The 17,080-nt window shown below is 39.4% G+C and overlaps 2 protein-coding genes across 2 annotated transcripts; both read right to left on the bottom strand.

The window, feature by feature from the left end:
- Positions 1 to 438: 438 nt before the first annotated feature.
- LOC113035320 (multiple inositol polyphosphate phosphatase 1) lies at positions 439 to 12,549 on the bottom strand. Its single transcript, XM_026190821.2, has 5 exons — positions 11,908 to 12,549; positions 11,635 to 11,829; positions 9,841 to 9,938; positions 7,480 to 7,610; positions 439 to 1,050 (listed from the first exon to the last, which is right to left on the bottom strand). The coding sequence occupies exons 1-5, from the start codon at positions 12,494 to 12,496 to the stop codon at positions 669 to 671; spliced, it is 1,395 nt and encodes a 464-aa protein (XP_026046606.2). The 5' UTR covers positions 12,497 to 12,549; the 3' UTR covers positions 439 to 668.
- Positions 12,550 to 14,305: 1,756 nt separating this feature from the next.
- On the bottom strand, positions 14,306 to 16,638 carry LOC113034756 (multiple inositol polyphosphate phosphatase 1-like). The gene is made up of 5 exons (XM_026189742.2): positions 15,970 to 16,638; positions 15,697 to 15,891; positions 15,345 to 15,442; positions 15,085 to 15,215; positions 14,306 to 14,860 (listed from the first exon to the last, which is right to left on the bottom strand). The coding sequence occupies exons 1-5, from the start codon at positions 16,547 to 16,549 to the stop codon at positions 14,479 to 14,481; spliced, it is 1,386 nt and encodes a 461-aa protein (XP_026045527.1). The 5' UTR covers positions 16,550 to 16,638; the 3' UTR covers positions 14,306 to 14,478.
- Between the last annotated feature and the right edge of the window lie 442 nt (positions 16,639 to 17,080).

The raw sequence follows: 17,080 nt of genomic DNA, 5'->3' as shown, positions 1-17,080 counted from the left end.
TCACAGTAAATATTTAATGTGTAGCTATCAAAATTACATTTTCCTTTATTTTGTCATTTAGAAATAAATTGTGATTTTGAAAAAAAAAAAGATGAACACAGTGTCCAACCTTTTTATTATTATTGTTTTTTGTTGTTGTTGTTGTTGTTGTTTTTTAAATCAAACATACAGACATGTTCTCTTTTCATGGACAAGTGAATCTTGGGAGTGACCCCAATCCAAGAAGATGGTTCTTGCCCACAAATGGTAGTGCATTTAAAATAGTTTTTCACTGCTTTACCTTAAAAATAAGACAGAACACTGAGAAAAGTGAGTGACCTTATCTGCAAGTCATAAATGTTTACACTGGAAAAATGGATTATTTAATGAAAGCATTAGGTTGTGTAGTGATGATAGCGAATCTTGCAAAAAACAAAAAACAAAAACAAACCAAACCCAAAATGTTATATACTTTATTATAGCAGCGATAATACTGAAATGCTACAGGAACTTCAAATTCACTTTGTAGGTTTGGGTCTTTGGGTGTTTCAGAGACACTGGATTGCTAGAGTGAAAATCCTGTTCAGAAAGGCCGTGTTGAACAGTGAAATATTCATGGAATAACAGACACATTCTGACTAAGATAATGCTTGTATAATGCCTTCTTTTCCAGAAAATACTGTGCTTGCCTAAACTTCAGCAGGCTGCTTGAACAGCTGACACTCAGTTTCAAAGTCGCAGCCTTGGAGCAGATCCCTGTAGTGCTGCAAGACATCCTGATAGAGCGGCATGGAGGCCTGATCAGCCAAACCGGGGAATGTTACAGGCTTCTCATTGAGCAGCGGCTGCAGTCTGAGGTCACCTCCCCCGCAATCATAAAGCACCAGGATCAAGTTAGCTGCATAGGGCAACATATGGCTTGTGCGAAAGGAACGGCGGGTCTGTGCAGCGAAGTTAGTTGAAGTCAGTGGTTCGCTGTCATTGAAGAAGCCCAGAAGGGTAAGCAGAGGCAGGAGGGTCTCTGCATGGCCCACCTGGACTGTCACAGCTTCAGCCACCTGCTGGCCTGACCTACAGAATACACAGTTTCAGTGTTGAAATATGAGAACTCAAACAGTCAGTTAATTGGTTTGTTGATTGCCACATGGACTCAGCATTTCTGACAGCCTGTGAACACCAGGTATCTATTAGGGATTGGCTGAGCTTATCAAATATGGGGATTGTGGGGTTATTACCATCTTCAAATACATTGAAGTGATTGACATTAATTTTTAACTGTAAATATGACTGTAGTTTCTAAATAGTTTTTAGAAATAGCATTTAATTAATTAAAAGTACATATTAGGGAGGAGCAGGAAATAGAAATTCCAGCTAGAAATGAAAACGAGTCAGAAGCAAAGGCAAGGCAAGGCAAGGCAAGTTTATTTGTATAGCACATTTCAACAACAAGGTGATTCAAAGTGCTTTATATACGACATTAGAAACAAAAACAAATAAAAAGCATGATTTAAAATTGATTAAAACAAGCAAACAAACAAACTAATTAACAAACAAACAAAACAGTATATAAAATCAAAACAGATAAAATCAGAACAATAGATAAAATCAGTAGTTAAATGTAAGTTTTGAAATTTAAGCTTAAAGTGTGGATTTGGTGCTTTATTCAAATGCAGCTGAGAATAGGTGAGTCTTCAACCTGGATTTAAATAAACTGAGTGTTTCAGCTGATCTGAGGCTTTCTGGGAGTTTGTTCCAGATATAAGAAGCAGAAAAAGCTGAATGCAGCTTCTCCGTGTCTGGTTCTGACTCTGGGAACTGATAAAAGACCGGATCCAGATGACCTGAGGGATCTGGAAGGTTCATACTGGGTCAGGAGGTCACTGATGTATTTTGGTCCTAAACCATTCAGAGCTTTATAGACCAGCATCAGAACTTTAAAGTCTATCCTCTGACTGACAGGCAGCCAGTGTAAAGACCTCAGAGCTGGACTGATGTGGTCCACTTTTTTGGTCTTAGTGAGGACTCGAGCAGCAGAGTTCTGAATGAGCTGTAGTTGTCTGACTGATTTTTTAGGTAGACCTGTAAAGATGCTGTTACAGTAATCAAGCCTACTAAAGATGAATGCATGGACTAGTTTTTCCAGGTCCTGTTGAGACATCAGATCTTTTATCCTTGATATATTCTTGAGGTGATAGTAAGCTGACTTTGTTATTGTCTTAATGTGTTTTTCTAAGTTTAGGTCTGCATCCATCACTACACCCAAATTTCTCGCCTGGTTTGTGGTTTTTAGATGTATAGATTGAAGTTCTCTGGTGACCTGTAATCGTTTTTCTTTGGCGCCAAAGACTATTACCTCAGTTTTGTTTTTGTTTAGCTGGAGAAAATTGTGGCACAGCCAGTCATTAATTTCCTCCATGCATTTACCAAGAGCTTGTACAGGGCCTCGGTCTCCTGGTGACATTGTGATATATACTTGTGTGTCATCTGCATAGCTGTGGTAGTTTATTTTGTTGTTCTTTATAATCTGTGCCAGTGGGAGCATGTAAATGTTAAACAGAAGGGGTCCCAAGATGGAACCTTGGGGAACTCCACATGTGATACTTGTCTGCTCAGATGTGAAGTTACCTATTGATACAAAGTATTTCCTGTTTTCTACGTATGTTTTGAACCAGTTTAGTACAGTTCCTGAAAGACCTGTCCAGTTCTCCAGTCGTTTGAGTAATATGTTATGGTCAACTGTATCAAATGCTGCACTGAGATCCAGTAAAACTAAGACTGACATTTTTCCACTGTCTGTATTCAGACATATGTCATTGAACACTTTGGTCAGAGCAGTTTCAGTGCTGTGGTTCTGTCTAAAACCTGACTGGAAGGCATCATAGCAGTTATTCTGTTTTAAGAAGTAACTGAGCTGTTGAGAAACTGCTTTTTCAATGATCTTACTTAAAAATGGGAGATTTGAGATCGGCCTGTAGTTGTTCATTTGTGTCTTGTCAAGATTGTCCTTTTTCAGTATAGGTTTTATTACAGCAGTTTTTAGTGATTCTGGAAACACACCTGATAATAAAGAAAAGTTGACGATCTGTAACAGGTCTGACTCCAAAGTCTTTGAGACCTTTTTGAAAAAACTTGTTGGCAGGACATCTAAACAGCAGGAGGAGGAGTTCAGTTGACCTAAGATGTCCTCCAGGTCTTTGCTGTTAATAGGTTGAAACTGTTTCATGGTGTTTAAACAGTTTTTTGGTGGACACAGTACATATCCTGGATCTGCTGTTGATGTACCAATTGCTTGTCTAATTTTTTGGATTTTTTCTGTGAAGAATTTGGCAAAGTCATTGCAGGCCATGGTCGAATGAAGTTCAGCTGCCACTGACACAGGGGGGTTTGTTAGCCTGTCGACTGTAGAAAATAAGACCCGAGCATTATGACTGTTTTTAGTGATGATGTCAGAGAAGTAGGACCTCCTTGCACTCCTCAGTTGTAAATTATAATTGTGAAGTTTCTCTTTATAAATGTCATAATGAACCTGGAGGTTTGTTTTTCTCCATCTGCGCTCAGCTTTCCTACACTCTCTTTTTTCATTTTTCACCAGTGTGGAGTTTCTCCATGGAGACTTTTTCCTTCCAGAGATAACCTTCACCTTAATGGGAGCAATAGTGTCCATTACATTTAACATGTTAGCATTGAAGCTATTGACGAGCTCATTGACTGACCCTCCGGAAAGGTCAGGTGTTAATGGGAAGACCTGGTTAAAAATTGCACTACTGTGTTCAGTTATACACCGTTTTGTGATCACTGTTGTTGATATATTTATGTGGGCTGAGATTTTACTTTCAAAGAAAACACAGTAATGATCAGACAGGCCCACATCAGACACAGTAACCTCTGAAATGCTCAGGCCCTTGGAGGTCAGTAGGTCAAGAGTGTGTCCTCTATTATGTGTGGCCTCTGTTACATGCTGAGTCAGCCCAAAGTTGCCCAGAGTGTTACTCAGGTCTTTAGTCCCTTTGTCCTGAGGGTTGTCCACATGGATGTTAAAATCCCCAACAATAATTACACAGTCAAAATCAACACAGATCACAGACAGCAGTTCACTGAGGTCATTAAAAAAGTCTGTGCAGTATTTGGGAGGCCTGTAAACATTAAGAAACACAACTTTGGATGGGGCCTTCAGCTGTAAAGCCACATATTCAAAAGACTGAAAACTTCCAGGAGATAGCTGCTTACATTGAAATGATTCATTAAATAAGACAGCAACCCCTCCTCCTCTCCTGCTCACCCTGACCTCACTGATAAAACTGTAGTTAGGAGGGGTCGTCTCGATGAGAACAGCTCCACTGTTACTTTGGTCCAACCAAGTTTCAGTTAAAAACATAAAATCAAGGCTGTGCTCAGTGATTAAATCATTAATTAAAAATGTTTTCCCAGCTAAAGATCTAACGTTTAATAAAGCCAACTTAAGTGTTTTAGAGGTATTACTTGTCCCCTCGTGTTTGGGAGCAGTCTGTGGCACACAAGGTATGTTTACTATGTTTAAAGATCTTTTAGAATGCAGCTCTCTGTGTTTTGACCAGGCCACATGTCTCCTGTCACCTAAAAGTACAGAAATTTTAAAACCTTCTAGTAAACAGGGTCCCAGCTTCTCCTGGAAAAAGTCGCCACTGCCATAATCCTCGCAGCCCGGACCCTCCACACATCACACATCAGACTGCGGAGACAGGGCATGAAGGTGGTAAGGAGGAACTAAGAGCAATGTGACTTCGATTGCTCTGTTGAGGGTGGGGCTCGATGGCGAACCTTTGGCCGCTCTGGTGGGGGGTTTATGGGGGACAAAAAGGGATTGGGCCGGGGGGTAGATCTGAGCCCAGCATTGACCCGCTTCATCATCTCCTCAGTGAATTTCAGGTGTGGGGAGGAGGGAGAAAGGGAGGGGGAGGAGGGTGATGGCCTGTCAGGGGTTTGGGGGACTGGGGAAGATTGTGGTCCCTGGTCCTGGTCGTTGGTGTTGTTGAGAGAATTGGAGGCAAATAGGGACCCCTCTTCTTGCCTCAGATGTCTCTCCTTTCTGAGGCTCTTCCCGGGTGGGGGCAGATGGAGCTCCTCCTCAAGGTTTCTGCTGGGCTTTGTCTGTTCTTGGAGTACTGTTTGTTCCTCTTTATGAGATAACTCCTCGTTTATCTCAGCCTTGGCACCAAGCACAGATGGATGACGTATGGAATAAAACAAGTTGGAGGTGAACAGTTTCACCCCTGACTTGTTAAAATCAAATCTATTTGCTTTAAACACATGCCTGCGTTCCCAAAAAATATTAAAGTTGTTGATAAAATGCACTGAGTGGTCCGCACATGCTGATATAAGCCATTTATTCAGTGTAAACAACCTGCTGAATCTCTCGTCTCCTCCTCTGACGGGCGGTACAGGTCCACTGATGAATACAGCTGCATTCAGAGAGTTTACAGTATTTAGTAATCTAGTAAAGTCCCGTTTCAGAACCTCCGACTGTTGTTTGGACACATCGTTTGACCCTGTATGCAGAACAATGTTTGTCACAGTTGGACATTCATCTGCAATTTGAAGAATTCTCTCCTTCAGGTTGTTGACCATATCGTTAGGAAAGCAGAGGACTTTTCAAAGAGTTGTTAAAGATCTTTAACAACCAGATAATAGATTAGGGTTCATACATCTGTAACCTTTTTAACAGCTTACTCAAGATGACATTGCAAAAGTCCATTCATTCAAATTCATTGCTAAAAACAAGCCCCAGAAAGGAGGGCAAAGCCTTTGCTCACTCTGATGTTTTAAAACTCCCACAAATCTAGCTGGAGAAATACCCAATGTTGTTTTTATTGTCCTATTATCCTATGGATTAGAAAGACAAAACATAATGGTCATTATATATTTAAGGTGTGTTCACTGACTCACAGCTTTAACCTATGCTCTAAAGAACAAGCAAGGCCATGTTCCATTTTAAAAGCTGTTGTTAGCTTCTGATTATGCTCAGTGGCACAGTTACTTTAATTTCCCTTTATTAGTCTATTTTCACCAGTAAATTTGCTAGTTTTATTTAAAGAAATCAGTATTATTAGCCTAATATTTTCCAGTAAAGATGAAAGGCTTACATATATGCAACTCATAAAAATAAACTTAACAAAAATTAAGAACAATGTTAATATTTTAGCTCATGTGGTCTGCAGGCTGGACGCCGCTCCAGGAAAGTTTTAATCCCAGTTATTAAAAATTCGAGTTCATAATGATTAAGTGTAACCTTTTCTATAGCTTACTCAAGATGACACTGCAAAATCCATTCATTTGAATTCATTGCTAAAACCGAGCCCGGTGAAGGAGGGCAAGGCCAGAATGTTCTAACTTTTACTAACGTTTCTCACTCTGATGTTTTAAAACTCCCACAAATCTCACTGGAGAACAACAAAATGTTGTTCTGCTGTTTTTTTGGTCTCAGAATTTCTGTGACAGATGACTGCAGTTGCTTGCACATTGTGCTTGGCTGAAAGGTACAACCCACAATCTGCTCACTCTGCAGTCACATTTTAAACAGTCAGAATCACCCACACACATGCTTTAACGGTGAGCGTGTAGTAAAGTTGTTCTCTTTTCAAAACGGGAACTTTACGATTGCATCCTTTCAACACATGTAACAACACAACCTGGGTTGGCTCTTCACTACTTACACTCAGTGGCTGGATTATTAGATACATTTGTTGCATTTTAACACCAATATCTAACTGGCCAATCACATGACAGCAACGTATTACATTTAGGTATTTATACATGGTGAATAACTAACCTTGAAGTCAATAAGCTACAGCAGCAGAAGACTACTGTTGCCAGCTAATAAAAAGAAACTGAGGCTACAAGTAATATGGATCTCAAAAAATGGACAACAGATAATTGGAAAACTGTGGCATGTTCAAATGTCTCTCAGCACAAAGTAAGCATTGTTTAACACCACAGCCTACCTTAGCCTCTGTACATATTTGTACATCTGATGGCTGCTCCCAGCCTATCTCAAATAATCTCAGACTAGTTGAATGAACAAGACAACTGGTTCATTCCACTCAAACGCACAATCATCAGATCTCAATTCAGTGGAGCAACTGACAAATATGCAGCAGTTGTATGATGCTTTAAGTCAGCATGTTTCCAGCACCTTGTTGAATCTATAGCTTCAAGGTTTAAGGAATTTCTAAAGGCCAATGGAGATGGGTGGGGGTGGGGGGTGTTCAACTTAACACAGTAAAATAGGAACTTTCCTAATAAAGTGGTCAGCGAGTGTATGCTAATAAGCCACACTTTTGAAATATAGCGAACACGAGCTCTGCTGTCTTTTGAGCTGATCCCACATACTGTAGTTCAGCTAAAATAATATCCAGCAAGTTTTGCTTCTGCCTGGATTCAGGGCTGAGCAGTGAGTCCTTTTCCCCCAAATATGTTTATTAACATGAGAAAAATATAGTGTAACACCATTTAAGGTTTGCTTACATGTTCTCTTCAGCTGCTTTTTCCAGACGGCTGAAAACATCATGGAAGAGAATGCAGCTTGACTTGCTGTTAATGTCATAACCATAGCTTCTTTTCCAGAAGTGCTTCAGATCATTTGCATACTCCATTACCTGTTGAATAAGAAAGTCAGCGTCAATGCCAATTTTACTTATATAGCACATTTCATTACACATAAGCATGGGCTTATTGTAAAAGTTGAAAAAAAATAAAAAGTCTAAGGCAATAAAAACAGCAAAACAAAACTGTAAAAAGGAATGAAATACAAGTTAACATTTACAGGCATGCAGACACACACACAGTTATTAAGTGTAAGGCTGTTAGAATAAAGAACGTTTTGAGTTTGATTTCGAATGTGAAGCTTTAATTGGCCTTAGCTTGGTTCACAGGACAGCACTACAGTAACTAAAAGCAACCTCAGCACACTTAGGTGTAGCTCTGGGAACAGTTAACAGATCTGATAACCTGAGAGATCTAATTGGGTTACAGACAGTGAACAAGTCAGAAATGTCCTGGGGAGTCAAACTAACAGAAGGATTTTAGAGGTAATTCTATATCAAACTGAGAGCTAATGCAATGACGTCAACATTGCGGTAATACTACAAACACAAAATTAGTCTATGTGCAAATCTGGCATGACTAAACAAAAAGGATAGAAACCTGCTGATCGTTCACTGTGCAGGTGACAGTTCAGGCTTTCTGAGATCAGATTGCAACATAAGACACAGGAATCTCTTTGTGAGGTGAAGTACAGGACACATTGGCAGGATCTTTCTCTAATCTGAAGCTTGTCTCTTTATTTGTTTCTACTTATTTATTCATAAAACAGACTGTGCACATGAAATGCAACAGCTGTGATACAGGGTATTTCATTTAATTTGGCTGGTTTTCTTCTTGTTGTCTAGTTATTTGGTGAATTGGAACAAAATTTGGCAAATTACTGCCACCAACTGGACAAACTTGTTATAGTTTTATTATTCTAGTAGTTGGGGTGTTTGTCCCTTCAGTTAAGGGTAAGAGAGTCAGCTCACAATAATTTATTTTTAATAAAGTGACAGAAAGTTTGCACTTGTAAAGAATTTTATTTAATGATGCTCAGGATGATTCTTATGTTGTTCATTATTTTGTTTTCACCTATGCGTACGCTCTTGTGTGTTTTCAGCCTTGTGTTTTCAGCCTTGGGGCGACCGTGGCTCAGGGGTTGGGAAGCATATCTGTAACCGGAAGGTCGCCGGTTCAATCCCTGGGCTCTCTGTCCTGGTCGTTGTGTCCTTGGGCAAGACACTTTACCCTACCACCTACTGGTGTTGGCCAGAGGGGCCGATGGCGCGATATGGCAGCCTCGCTTCTGTCAGCCTTCCCCAGGGCAGCTGTAGCTACAACCGTAGCTGCCTCCACCAGTGTGTGAATGCGAGAGTGATTGAATAGTGGCATTGTAAAGCGCTTTGGGTGCCTTGAAAAGCGCTATATAAATTCAATCCATTATTGTGTTTTAGTTTTAGTTGTATTCCCGTGTGGTCCTCAGGTCAGGTTGTCAAATCGCCATCTAAGTTTGGTTGTGGTTGTGACTGTGTTACTTCCTGTTTTATTTTGGTAGTGTCTTGTCTCTTGTGTCTGTATTAAGTTTTACTTCCCTGTTTGTTCCCTATCACCTATAGGGCTATACTAATGAAACTACATGATAAACATTTAGAAAAGTTACAGAAAAGATTCTGTTTAATCATTGCTCAGACTTTCTTGTAATTATAAGTTTAGAATATAAAACTTTAATTAATTCACACAAAATTGCCTTGCACTTTGGTGTGGCATGAATGGCAGTGGGTGGAGGTCTTTATTAGTTGGAAAAGCTGTAAAATTTTATACACTCCTTAATATTTTCCAAAACTGTCCATTTGAGTCTTTCCTGGGCTGATTCTGGCCCTCAAAATGTTTGACACTCCTGTTTTAGAGTTTTCTGTCAACTTATTCACTGACTGAATTTTAAATATCTTTTAGATTCTTTGGACTTCCTGTACTGAGTGCATTAAAGGCTGATTGCCTGAGATTAGGTCCTACATCTGCAACAGAAGCTCTATTCAATCAGTAATACATCATTTATCTCTGTGTGTATGTGCTTGATAGCACCCTTAGTAAGAAAAAAATATGGCCTGTAAATAAATTGCCACAGTCTACAAAAATTAAAAGTACTGTGGACATTTCTGAAACTGGAAACATTGTAATCGGGGGTGGGGTGGGGTGGGGGGGGGGTCCATCATGCTTTCCCTACTGTGATACACGACTCAAAGTTAATCTGAAGCACATATTACTGCTTTATCACAATGTGCAACCCTATTCCTGTGTCACCTGTGCATCGACCTCGTCGTAGAGACGACACCATGGAGAGTTCACAGTCTTGATGGCAAACTCATACGCACACAAATAAAATGCAGCTTCGGCCATATCTGCAGGAAAAAGATTAAAACAAAATGTTAACAGTCAGTGAAATCACAGCAGTCAGGAAGCTGTTAGAAAAACAGAACTGAAAGCAGGAAGCGACATATTAAAAATCTTAGGAGCATGGTATGTGTTGCATTTTCTTTATACAACTTTAAGTATGGAAGAAAATCCTGAAATTAGGTAAAAGTTCCAATTTATTTGGGTAATAAAGACAACAAATAATGGAATGGAGAATGGAGTAGTATTTGAAAGACACCATTAAAAGTACAAAAGTACAAATAAACATAATTTAATATATATTACATATATTTTGATAGTTTAATATATATTATATTAGGTAGTTCATTTAAATGGTAACAAATCTAGGAATCAAAGATCATTTCAGAGGTTTAAAAGATTCTCTTTTTTGTAACAAGATGTATACATATTTGGCTTTTTGGAGCATGTAATAAATTTCTGTTTACAACTCAGAAATATCTGAAAAGAACTCCTAAAATATATAATATGATAAAACATGTTAGAGGTAAAAAAAAAAAAAGGTTGAAAAGTATTATTTCAGTATTTTCTTTTCACATTTCATGTATAATGAAGATGTGAGAGTTAAAAAAGCACAACGCTTCTCTGTGAAATATGGAAATGAACTTTCCAACACTCATGCTGTTTCAAAGCCACAGCTGAATGTTGTCGAAAGCTGCACGTTCCTAAACCGCACCAAGCAGACAAACTTCTACTATCAGCATTAACGCTGAGTGAACTTGCAGTATTATTGTTATTATGTTTGAAAACAGCTCCATCTACTGTGCAAATATCTGCTGTAAGAAGCCCAGTGACACGCCATAAGCAGAATTTCAGAAGTTTTTATTTTAAAATGTTTGGTAATAATTTAGTAATAATTATTGGTGAAATGTAGAAAGTGTTCAATTGTTAAACCCGTGAAGCCAAGATGTGACAAAATTATCAAATAAATGTGTTAATAGACCAACTAGAAATTGTAAATAATAACACACCAGCTATTTCACGGATAAATAATAGAGCCTCTGTCTGTCTGTTCTACATCTAACTCAAAAGCTTTCAGCTGATCTACTTTAAAACACAGTGACTTTAATCCTTGGGAAGTGCACTACTAAGCTGGTGTCATTCTAAGGAGTGACAGATTAATTTTTGTGGCCACACACCTCTGTGGCAATATAAAGATGTCACCACCTACAATGAGGGTAGTTTATAAATCAACTTTCACTGACTGTGAGATCTAACTTTGCTGTTAAAGACATGCCTGTAACAGTTAGACCCACAGTGGTAACACATATTAACATAACAAGCGGTAGACTTACGAAACCAAAGCGGCCAACTGATGTTTAAGTTGTGAAATGTGCATCACGTATGGTTTTTGACAGTTTCATTACTTGTGAATTCATGTGGGGGGAAAAAAAGTCTACTGCGTCTACTGCAAGTTCTTTGAGCTTGCACTGTGTAACGTGGCACAAAGAAATCCTGCACAATATTAACCTACTATATAAACATATATCTACTGTCATATTTAGGTGTTCTGTACTCTAATCAGCTGTAATCAAGTGGTACTCTATATCTATCTATCTATCTATCTATCTATCTATCTATCTATCTATCTATCTATCTATCTATAGCTTAATCTGATTATATGTAATGCTCTCAAAATGATGGATATGATAATACACCACTAACCATCTGTGATTGCACTGTATGGGATGTTGAGGATGTCTGCGATCTTCTGCTGGACCCTCCTCATCTCTGGCCCTTGCTTGAACTTCTCCACCTCTGTCACAGCTGATGGGTTGTTATCAACTTCCTCCAAAAACCTGGTGCATTTATCAAAAAACCTCATGAGAGCGTCATTCACCGCGTGATCAAACTCCATATCTGCACAGAGGAAAGCAACAGATTATAATGAGCAACAGGTTATGCATAAAGGGGCCATCATAATAATCATGGTCGTACCTTTAATATGCCACAGTTCTGTTAGTCCTGCCTTGAAGGACAGTGTGCTGTTGACACACCTGTGCTTTGAGCTGGTTATGAATTTGATGAATCCACCTCGAAGCTTCTCCTCTGAAATCAGTGAGGGGAACAGCTTTGACAGCCTGACAGCCAGGTGTTTGTGATCATTCACACCTTTCTGGACGAGTCGTCCGTCCATGTCCTCGGTGTACCACATCCTCCACTGGTTTTGCAGTTCACGCAGCCAGTTCCTGTTGGAAACATTGCTGCCCTGAACCACGTCGTAAAGCTTCTTCATCTTCTTGACGTTTTTTGTGGTCGGGTATCTGGTTCCGTGCCTTATTACGGCTGTCAGATGGATTTGGCGACATTGTGCAGACGGAGGCTGTAAAATCGATCTGTTTACAGCAAGTATGTCCTCTATGAGATACGGGTTCACTTCCTCATACCTTCCTTTCGTGCTGAAATATTTGGCGATTGCTGGGATCTCTGGGTTCTCCTCTGGATTCACGTCGGTACAAAAACAGCTGGAAATACCGGTTATGATGGTAAAATAAAAAACTGCGCTTTTCCTCAAAGCGGTCGTCATGATGGGTTACTTGTGAGGCCGTGCGCAGACCCGAGAATGACGTCGATCATGTGGGACTGTCCAACCAATGCCTTGTAGGGGGAACGATACGAAAATGACAAGCTCTGCTTGTTTATTAATATTCATGGTGATCGTATAATTTCTGAAAGTGACTGTCCGTCGGTTTCCAAAAGTTATTTGATACTTTGAGGAATATTTTGGGTTTTTTAAAAAAAATTGATTTGATAAAAGTAGCTTACTGTTTCACACTAAAGCTTTTGAAGCATGACTACGAGGCATGACTTTTTGGGGCACATCACCCTGATCTGAAGTGCTAGAGTTTTCTCTTCTTGCCACTTAATTAGATTAAAATTATTAAAATGAAATTCTAAACTCTTCATTAACTCCTTTATTTAGGAATGTAGCAGGAGCAAATGATTAGTAAATAATGGTAATGTGTTAAAAATCTCTTAACATCATCAATTAAAAAGGGTTTTCTATAAACAAAAGACAGTTGTCTGCACACACAAACCCACAGATTTGCATCATTGTATCTTCCCTCAGCGTTAGTGCACTGTAATGGAGATCAGAGATTCAGCTTACTGAAAGTCTACACATGTTTTATTGTTTATTGAATTCTTTATTGAGCTTAGCTGATATTTTGGAGGATTGTTTAGGTGACAGTTCGTGGTTGGTTGGTGTTGATGTGTTTTTCAGAGAAGCCTGTTATTTATTCATAAAAATCACACAATAGCACGTGGATTTTATTTATCAGCTTTTTGCCTCTTTTTCAAAAACTTGATGCCACCTCTAGTCAAATATTTAAGCAGTTTGAATATGATGCAAAACATAGCATGCAAAATAGGTTTGCCGTGAAATCTCACCTTAAACATTTGCATCATTGAAACTGCATGTTGTAACAACAGCTGTTTGTTTAGAGAAGAACAGTAATTATTAGCTTCACCACTGCAGTGGTACCTTAAGTCATCAGTCACTATTTAAATGACACTCCACACCAGAGCCGCTTATTCCCAGATTGTGTTGTAATTTAAAAAACAAAAACATAAACAAATGACGACAACAACAACAACAAAACAAGCTACTTAAGCTGTTAAGTAAGATTTTGGATTTAAGATATAAATTTTTTAATGTGCACACCTCTCTGACTTCCCCAAATAGCTCTGTGAGGGTGTGACATTACTTGAAATTAAAGTCATTTGTGTCAGTAGTGAGTGAAATATGTGAATGTTTGTCTTCTTGGCAGTGACACACCGACAGCCTTGCACTTTTTTTTAATGTAATATACACTGCCTGTTGCCAATGGCATCAGCAAAGGCAGATGCTGGAGTAAGCAAACAACGGTTATTAATTATTGTTGGTGTGTGTCACATCATCTGGGAGTTCACAAATCACTGAAACACAGGCTCTAATCACATAAATCAAGCATGGGAAGCAGAACTGAGACATCATTTGCGAAATACTTTCATGTGTGTTGCCAAAATATGTGTGTGTCTGCATGCTAGGTGTGGTGGTGGGGGATGGGGAGAGTGTCTTCTCCCTTGCCAGGGAATAAATAAGCAAATAAATAATAAATACATTTTAAAAAAGACATTATCTTCTGCTATTGTTAACCTTTATGCTGGATTTATGACTCCACAGATGCGAACTCCTCTAATGCAAAAATGTCTTATTATTATTTAGTTTTGAATGAATCATATACCATCGGCAATCATGGAAGCTTATAACTACTTAAAGGTTTTTGGGTTTTTTTTCTATAAAAGAAGATTTCTTGAACATTTCGTTAAACAAATTAATAGAAATAAAACAGAGCATATTTGTCCATTTATTTCTTTAATGTCAGAGCTTAAGAAAAGATGGTCATCGCTTCAAGATGGAACACTTAGAAATAAAAGCTTTTTCAGCCAGTTGCGTTTTTACTGTAGGAGCCTATCATTTATTCCACTGTGGAAAAATGAAATAACAAGACCTCTGTTAATATCTGCCTAAACTTCAGCAGGCTGCTTGAACAGCTGACACTCGGTTTCAAAGTCGCAGCCTTTGAGCAGATCACTGTAGTGCTCTAAGACATCTCGATAGAGCGGCATGGAAGACCGATTAGTCAAACCGGGGAAAGTTACAGGCTTCTCATTGAGCAGCGGCTGTAGTCTGAGGTCACCTCCCCCACAGTCAGAGAGCACCAGGACCAAGTTAGCTGCATAGGGCAACATGTGAGTGGTGCGGAATGAGCGATGGGCCTGTGCAGCATAGTTGGTTGATGTCAGCGGTTCGCTGTCCTTGAAGAAGCCCAGAAGGGTAAGCAGAGGAAGAAGGGTGTCTGCATGGCCCACCTGGACTGTCACAGCTTCAGTCACCTGCTGTCCCAACCTGCCGCACAGAGGAGAAAGAAAGTTTAAAATTAGCTACAGTTCCTGCTGTAAATCTGAAGATAAACTGTAAAGAAAACACAAAAGCGGGACTCTGGAGTCCATCCCAATGCCATATAAAATTGTCCTTTGATGAATGGTTTCTAGTTATGTAAACATAATTGTTTCATGTATTTCTTTAATCAAGGGCATCAAAAACCTACAGGTTATTAAAAGTTCACCTACTTATTCTGAGTGGCCGTCTTGTCCATTCGGCTAAACACGTCATGAAATAGGATACAGCTTGCCTTGCTGTTAATATCATGACCATAGCCTCTTTTCCAGAATTCCCTTAGGTCACTTGCATACTCAATAACCTGTTAAACCAGATAAATGCTCAAAATTGAAACAAGATGTTCAACTGTTTAAACCACAAAAGATTCTTCTGGCTTCTCTAACAACCTCATAAACATCTGCACTTAATATATCTGATGGCTATCTCCTACCTTTGCATCGTCCTCGTCAAAGAGCTCACACCAGGGGGACTTCACTGACCTAATTGCAAATTCGTAAGCACACAAGTAAAATGCAGCCTCAGCCACATCTGCAAGATAAATGTTAAGTGGTTCAGTAACACAGGCTGTTCAAACATGGATTCTTCTCTTCCAGAGAGGTGGCATCCTCACAAAATGAACTAGGAAGCGTTTAGAGAGCAGCCTTCATCTGACTGCTCAGAATGAAGTTAACACTGAAGCACCTTAGATGTAAGATATATGATATTATAAATAAGGCATTGCTCTGTTAATACAGATAATAAGAGTGCAGATAATACACTCAGTCTGGTTTTGTAGATACAACCGTATGTGATGGAACTGTATGGGACGTTGAGGATGTCTGCGATCTTCTGCTGGACCCTCCTCATCTCTGGCCCTTGCTTGAACTTCTCCACCTCTGTCACAGCTGATGGGTTGTTATCAACTTCCTCCAAAAACCTGGTGCATTTATCAAAAAACCTCATGAGAGCGTCATTCACCGCGTGATCAAACTCCTTATCTGCACAGAGGAAAGCAACAGATTATAATGAGCAACAGGTTATGCATAAAGGGGCCATCATAATAATCATGGTCGTACCTTTAATATGCCACAGTTCTGTTAGTCCTGCCTTGAAGGACAGTGTGCTGTTGACACACCTGTGCTTTGAGCTGGTTATGAATTTGATGAATCCACCTCGAAGCTTCTCCTCTGAAATCAGTGAGGGGAACAGCTTTGACAGCCTGACAGCCAGGTGCTTCAGCTCATCCACACCTTTCTGGACGAGTCGTCCGTCCATGTCCTCAGTGTACCACATCCTCCACTGGGTCTGCAATTCGTGCAGCCAGCTCTGTTCTCCTGAGGCATTGTGCAGGATCATGTTATAGAGCTGCTGCATCTCCTTAATATTTTTGGTCGTCGGGTATCTTGTGCCATGTCTTATTATGGCTGTCAGATGAATTTGTTGACATTCATCCAGTGGAGGCTGTAAAATTGACCTGTTTACAGCAAGTATGTCCTCTCTGAGATACGGGTTAACCTCCTCGTACCTCCCTTTCGTGTTGAAATATTTGGCGATTGCTGGTATATTAGCCTCATCTTCGAACGTCACGTAATTAGATAAAAACCCAGAGGTGTAAAAAACATAAAACACTATAAATTTCCAAAGAAAAGTCAGCATGATGCACGTTTGAAGAGAGCAAAAAAATAAAAAATCAATGTGACGCCATCAGAAATGGGACAGAGCAAAGTCCAGTGCAGTTTATTTACCCTGATTTCCTCAGAACACATGTTCCAATTCCAAGGACTTTCCATTCCCCTTTGACTTCCCGAGTCCCTTCCAGTCATTACTGATGCGTCACTGTTTCTTTGTCTTTCATAATTATAATTCATTAAATACTCCTCCAGTACTTGTCACTAGATATTTTCATTTCAGTTTTGAACAAACAGGAAATGAAAACATATTTAACGTGAAAGGTTGGGCATGTTTGTTGATGTTTTTATGACTTCTTGGTGCCCAGTATGCTTTGCATTATACAAATTAGGGTTAGGTCCTAGGAGATGAATAAAAGACATTCATTAGCTAGAAAGAAAAAGTCACACATTTGTTAATGCAAAGTTCTTTATAAAATTCCTGTTTATGGTCGATCAGGATTTGGATTGATGTCCTGAAGGCTTTGGTATTACTGATACAGTAAGATCAATTTTAGAA

This window comes from Astatotilapia calliptera, chromosome 13 (genome assembly GCF_964374335.1).
Source record: "Astatotilapia calliptera chromosome 13, fAstCal68.1, whole genome shotgun sequence".
NCBI lineage: Eukaryota > Metazoa > Chordata > Actinopteri > Cichliformes > Cichlidae > Astatotilapia > Astatotilapia calliptera.
The sequence above is the reverse complement of the archived record's forward strand: the minus strand, read 5'-3'. Positions and strand labels throughout refer to the sequence as shown.

Coding starts and splice junctions, on each gene's coding strand:
- LOC113035320 (XM_026190821.2), bottom strand. CDS start 12,496: ATGACGACCGCTTTGAGGAAAAGCGCAGTTTTTTATTTTACCATCATA. Junction 9,939..11,634: donor ATACAGTGCAATCACAGATG/GTTAGTGGTGTA, acceptor TTTTTCCTGCAG/ATATGGCCGAAGCTGCATTT. Junction 7,611..9,840: donor ACGACGAGGTCGATGCACAG/GTGACACAGGAA, acceptor CTTATTCAACAG/GTAATGGAGTATGCAAATGA.
- LOC113034756 (XM_026189742.2), bottom strand. CDS start 16,549: ATGCTGACTTTTCTTTGGAAATTTATAGTGTTTTATGTTTTTTACACC. Junction 15,892..15,969: donor AGAACTGTGGCATATTAAAG/GTACGACCATGA, acceptor TCCTCTGTGCAG/ATAAGGAGTTTGATCACGCG. Junction 15,216..15,344: donor TTGACGAGGACGATGCAAAG/GTAGGAGATAGC, acceptor CTGGTTTAACAG/GTTATTGAGTATGCAAGTGA.